The 2,221-nt window shown below is 60.2% G+C and overlaps 1 protein-coding gene across 1 annotated transcript; it reads right to left on the bottom strand.

Annotated features, from left to right (window-relative positions):
* Positions 1 to 321: 321 nt before the first annotated feature.
* Positions 322 to 1,939, bottom strand: LOC308655037 (connector enhancer of kinase suppressor of ras 1-like). Its single transcript, XM_081304812.1, is given in 2 exon segments — positions 322 to 1,285; positions 1,287 to 1,939. Coding segments are annotated over 2 exon segments (1,296 nt in total). The 5' UTR covers positions 1,634 to 1,939; the 3' UTR covers positions 322 to 336.
* Between the last annotated feature and the right edge of the window lie 282 nt (positions 1,940 to 2,221).

The following is a 2,221-nucleotide window of genomic DNA, read 5'->3' as shown; positions in this document are numbered from 1 at the left end:
TGGCATCAGGAAGGGTGCCCTGCTGAGGGAAAGGGGTCGGGTAGACTGTGCCCCTCAGGCCTGAATATGGAGGAGAGTTTCTTGTTCGAAGGGAGGAGGTGACACAAAGCTCACTTCCCCCGACTCAGGGGAGACAGGAGCAGAAATGGTGGAGGCCTAGGCAGAGGGGTCAGCTTCGCGAGAGACCATGCCTAGCACTGCTTCTAGCCTTGAAAAGAACCCAGAAAGCTGCTGTCGACATGTCAGCAGTAGGGGTGAGATGGTCCTCAGGGCCAAAGGTTAGGAGCTGGGGTTCTGGCCAGGGTCAGAGCAGGAGGTCAGAGGTTGTTCTCTGGGTCAAGGAGCAAAGATGGCAGGGTCAGAGGACAGGGGTTGGGGGGACTGTGCTCTGGAGTCAGAGGTCAGAGCTTGGGGGCTGCTCTCAGCCTGCACCAACCCCCAGGCCCCCAGGCCCTCTGAGTACAGCTCCTGGTTCTTCTCCTTCCACCGGTGGAATTTCTCTCCCCTCAGCTCGGGGTCACTCAGCACCTCCTCCAGGGCCTGCAGTTCCTGCAGTTTTGCCTTGAGTGTGCTCTGTAGGGCCCGCACACGGTGCACTCGCTCATTGAAGTGGGGGTCTCGGTTGCGCCGCATGAAAGAGCTCCGCCACTGCTCATGGGTCAGGGGCTGTGGCTGCCCCAGCAGGGACACACCACCCTGCCTTAGTCCCCGTACCATTCCTTCCAGTGCCCCTTCACTGCTGTCTGCTGGAGGGCCAAGGGAGGTCCTGGGGCTGCGCTGTGTCGGGGAGGCCACAGGTGATATGTCTCCATGGAGTGGACTCCCAGTTTGAGATGGGCTGGGCGATGCTGAGCGGGACGCAGTCTCATCATCGGGGTCTTCTGCTTCTGTCTCACTGTAGCAGTCTTCCTCTCGGGCTGAGGGGGCCCTGCCTGGGGACTGATACTTGGAAATGCAGGTAATGAGATGGCGAACCCACAGGCTCAGATCAGACAGGGTGTCAGCAGCAAAGACAAAGGGTTTGTACACGTCATGGGTGAGCTGGAACACATATTTTTTCTTCTGATCGTGTCCACTTTCCAGGCTATAGTTAGATACATTGATGAGGCCCTGAGCCTTTTCATCCTGGGGCTGCTGGTACCAGTAGAGCATGTGTCCCTTAAGCACAAACCAGCAGCGGTGCCAGCTTGGACCCATGAAGCCGCCAGGGGCCTTGCGCAGCGGGAGCCAGCCATCACAGTCTGGCTGGCCCAGCTCCCGGCAGGACACCCGCCGGCGGCTCAGCCACCCCTTTTGATTTCTTCCGACCAAGGACAGGACTCTTGTCAGGGAGTCCCGAGGGGCCTGGAGTCTCTGCTATTCCTGCTGGGAGTGCAGGGGGGCTGGGCAGGGGCTCAGGGTCAAGGGAGGTAGAATCTGTCCAGGCAGTGGTGGGCTCCGGACTTGAGTCTGAAGTCAGGTCAAAGGCAAAGACGTCTTCAGATGGGACTCTGGGAGACAGTGGGGCCAGAGCCAGCGACTGGCTTCTCAGGTGTGGGGAGTCCAAAGGCGTCTGGGGGGGTGTCTCCGGCACAGGGATCTTCTTCAGGACCAAGCTGACCCCGACTGGCTCCCGTAGCAGCTCCCTCAGCATGTTCTTGTGGGGCCAGCCCACCTGCTCTTTGATCTGAACAACCTCATCTCCAGGCAGGACCTGCCGGCAGGAGTCAGTGGGGACCTGGGCGCACACTTGGGACACAAAGTACAAGCAGTTACTGGTGGTGTAGATTTCCACGCCCGAAGGCTCTTCCAGCTGCACCTGCTCCAGCACAGCCCTCTGCTCCAGCAGCTCTTCTGGGCTACAGCTCAGGATGCTGCGGCAGATCTCGGCCACTTGGGATCCTCAGGACTCTCCTTTCCTTCTGGGCCTCTGGGAAGTCCTCCTGCAAGACCTGGCTCAGCTCCCGGCACAAGGCCCCGATCTCCTGGCAGGCTGAGAAGTCATTTAAGTGGGAGAAGAGGTACCTGTTGAGCCAGAAGAGGAGCACACGGGCGTCAGGCACCAGCTCCACAGCTGCGCTGAGCACAATCGCAGGGGTCTCAGCACAGTCCCCCAGGCGGCCTTGGACTAAGCTCTGGAGGGCCTGGTCCCCTCCAGCAGCCGCTCTGTCAGGGTCTGCAGGTTCTCTGTCAGCAGCCCAGAGCTCAGGGCCTGGAGCTGTTCCACCCCATCCAGAATGAG

Source organism: Spermophilus citellus, assembly GCF_964194105.1.
Source record: "Spermophilus citellus genome assembly, chromosome: 1".
Taxonomy (NCBI): Eukaryota; Metazoa; Chordata; class Mammalia; order Rodentia; family Sciuridae; genus Spermophilus; species Spermophilus citellus.
The sequence above is the reverse complement of the archived record's forward strand: the minus strand, read 5'-3'. Positions and strand labels throughout refer to the sequence as shown.